The 3,343-nt window shown below is 44.6% G+C and overlaps 1 protein-coding gene across 6 annotated transcripts in view; it reads left to right on the forward strand.

Annotated features, from left to right (window-relative positions):
* The window catches only part of plekhg2 (pleckstrin homology domain containing, family G (with RhoGef domain) member 2), an 82,509-nt gene that overhangs the window by 68,970 nt on the left and 10,196 nt on the right, over positions 1-3,343 (forward strand). For 5 of the 6 annotated variants that reach the window (XM_005737482.1, XM_005737480.1, XM_005737483.1 and 2 more), the window contains 2 exons: positions 240-371; positions 928-2,704. In XM_005737482.1, the coding sequence (XP_005737539.1) occupies positions 240-371; positions 928-2,704 (1,909 nt within the window). The remainder of the gene's footprint in view (positions 1-239; positions 372-927; positions 2,705-3,343) is intronic. The other variant, XM_005737481.1, reaches the window with a different exon arrangement.

Genomic DNA, 3,343 nt, shown 5'->3' on the forward strand with positions numbered 1-3,343 from the left:
GGATGGATGGATGAGTGAGTAGACGGATGGATGGATGAGTGAGTAGACGGATGGATGGATGGAAACTTACATCGCTCAGGAGCCCTGAGCTGAGCCAATTCCCACTGCAATCCCACAACAGTAATATAATAAAATGTATTTAATCAAACTTGTGCACAGATAGTAGGTTTGAAAACAGGACTGTATCAAACACTCATAGCATCCTTTTAATGGTGTCTTTTCATTTTTGTTTAAATGAGGAGAACGAGGAGGAAGAGGAGCTGACCCCCTTTAGTCCTCCTCCCACTCTGTCCATCACAGAGGAGATCCTGGAGTTCATCAACCAGAGTAGAGCCAGAGAGGGGCTCGCTGCCATCCACACTCACATGACGGTTAGAAAACAGAACACCCACCATAACTTGACATGTGGTCAACCACGTTTGAGGACACGAGTCTGAGTCAGCCTCAAGTGGACTATATTTTTCTTTCTAGCCATACTTGTTTAGATTCATGAAACTGTCACACCATGTTGCGATGTCATTGATTATTCACTGATTTACTGAAGACCAACCTTTGTGAAACCTCACGTATAAAGAGGTCAAATCCTGGGTTTTGACATCTGAACATTGTGGCTTAAAATCTTATCACATGACAAACTGCATGTTTATCAGGAAAGAGCCTTAAGATAGACCATCCATTACCAAAGACCTCAAGCAAACAACTCCTTTACTGCACATGTTCTTGTTCAAGGTTTTATTAATTTAACAAAACAAACCAAATTCAGGCAGATATTTGAACAAATTCCAGTGATTTCCCTCTTTTTCTTTAAACTATTCACTAATCTGTTAAGTAACACACCGGTGGGTGTCCATATCCCACCAGCTACATTAGCACATGCTAGGATTCATATGACTGTAAGTTTCTTCTTACTTTTTTTCCCCGGTACAGATCAAGGATGAGCCCAAAGAGCCTCTATCCAACCAGACCAATTTCACCTGCCCGCTGCCCCCAGTCACCTCCAGCCAAGAACAAACACACACAATGCCACAGGAACAGGAAAGAGCAGAGATTGAGGATGACATCGTCCAAAGTCAGACTGGAGAAAATGAGACAACAGAAAGTGAAATCCAAGAAATTCAAGTTGCAGAAAGTCAGGTGGAAAAGGGAGAGGAAGTGCTTGGAGAAGTACAAGAAAATGATAAAGAGAAGACGAAAACGAGTGAAAACGAGGATAGACACAAGATCGTTCCACCCCAAACACTAGACCTTCATCGATTCGTCTCAGAAGAGGAGGAAAGCAAAAACAAAGTCATACCGATAGAAGAAGAAGAGTCCACAACTTCCTCCTCAAATCTAGGAGCCCCTAACCAGCCCAACAAGAGATATCACCCGCCTACAAGAGGTTCCCACCTCACCAAGAGAGATAAGAAGATCATTGAAAAGATAAGAAGTTACTATGAGGCAGCAGCTGAGGCTGAAGAGGGCGAGGAAGAGGATGAAGAGCTTGCTGAAGAAGTAGGGTCAAAAAGGAGAAACAGTTTCTCACAAATTCCCTCTGGCTTGGTAAAGGAGACCATGTCACGCTTTGATGTCGGTGGTCACCAAGGGGAGTCAGAAAGTGGACTGTCCAAGTTCGAAGAACCAGAAAGAGATACTGATAGGGAGCACCTTTCTTCCTCTGGTCCAGTTTCTTCCCCATTTCCAGTACTAGCAGATGCAAAGAGTGATGGACAGGCTGATAAACCAATGAGCTCTTTGGATTTTCGAGAAGAGGACCGAGTCAAGTCTTCATCCTCTGCTGCGAGTAACGACGAAGAGACTCCAAATCCGGTAAATTTGCAATCAAACCAAAGCAGGCCTATTGGAGAAGAAACAAAGATTCAGGATCAAAATGAGAATGTTTGCAAAGGATCGTTGGTGGAAAGACGGGAGGAGAAGGTGGAAGGAGAGTCCAGAGATCAAACAACCATGCCTGGTGCTGGAAACCAAGCTATTACAAATGGGCATGAAGCTAACCCACCAGGCTCAACAGAGGCTAATGGAAGCCATGAAGAAACCTCTACACCTGTGAATACGTGCGAAAAACCTGAGACAAAAACCCAGAACATCTGGACTAGAACCAGAAGCAGAGACCAAGCAAAGGCCATTGGGAACCTCGAGGACCTTCCCAGTCAGATAAAAGTGGGTCGATGGTCTCGCCACTCCAGGATTGTCACTGCTAACCGAGCCCTGTTCGAGACCATGGGATCAGATGTGGCTGGTATCGGGTTATTCGAGGCGAACCCCGTGGTAGACCCTGTGCTGATAGAAAACTCAGAGCGTATTCTAAGCAAGGTCCAAACACTGGCTCGAATGTACAGCGCCAAAGCCAGCACCATGAAGGTCCCCCTGCATCAAAAACGCTCCAGTAGTGGACGGAACCAATCGGTGGTTTCTGCTAGTCTGTCTGGACCCGCAAGCCCGAGCCAAAGTAGAAGTCAGATACAGGCTGAAGCTCAAGTTACAGCTGAGCACCAAAAACAATATGAAACAGAAACCGGTCAGTCAGAGTCGAGATGTGCAACCCAAACTTACTCCATGGTCAAAGTTCAAACCCAAAACGTAACACAAAGGCGGCAATGTCAGATTCAAGCTGAAGACCAGAACCAGACTCAAACCATGAGCTGGAAGACCAAAGAGATCCAGGAAGAGAGGACAGTAAAGACAGCAGAGAGCCTCACACCAGGTAAGCTGCCTTTTCTAAGACTTCCTCTAAGATGCTGTGACTTTGGGTTCTTTAAAGAGAGTCCAGGACCAAATTATTGTGTTAACATAAGATAAGATCTCTCTTTTTTGTTAGTGCTCATCCCACGTCGGCATTATGCACAACAGAAACAACACAACACGGTAACTTAATAAATACAAAACATGAAAAAATAAAAAGAATGAGTGTATGTGTAACACTCTATCCACGGTCTCAGAGGAAGTCTCTGATCCAGCTGCAGGTGGTAGAAGGAAGTCCGATATCCAGCAGTTTCACTATTAGTCTGTCTGTGGATTATCAAATTAAAAGCAGCGCTAAAGTCAAGAAATAGCAGCCTGGCGTAACGGCCCTGTTGTTCCAGGTGAGAGATGGTGGTGTGCTGAACTCCCTGCCATACCTGTCCTGAGTTGTTGTTGCTGAAGTGGTCTTAAATCCTCCTCTTGTACGCTGCCTTCTCTGTTGCCTCTTTTCAGCTCAGATCTGGCTGCACTGTAATCAGAAATCAGAAATCAGAAAGGCTTTATTGCCAGATGTTGAGCAGGTTTACAACATTAGGAAATTGCTGCGGTGCTTCAGTGCAACATACTGTCATAAAAATATAAAATAAGAATAAGAATTAAA

This window comes from Pundamilia nyererei, unplaced genomic scaffold, assembly GCF_000239375.1.
Source record: "Pundamilia nyererei isolate P.nyererei 1_Seehausen unplaced genomic scaffold, PunNye1.0 scaffold00076, whole genome shotgun sequence".
Classification (NCBI taxonomy): Eukaryota; Metazoa; Chordata; class Actinopteri; order Cichliformes; family Cichlidae; genus Pundamilia; species Pundamilia nyererei.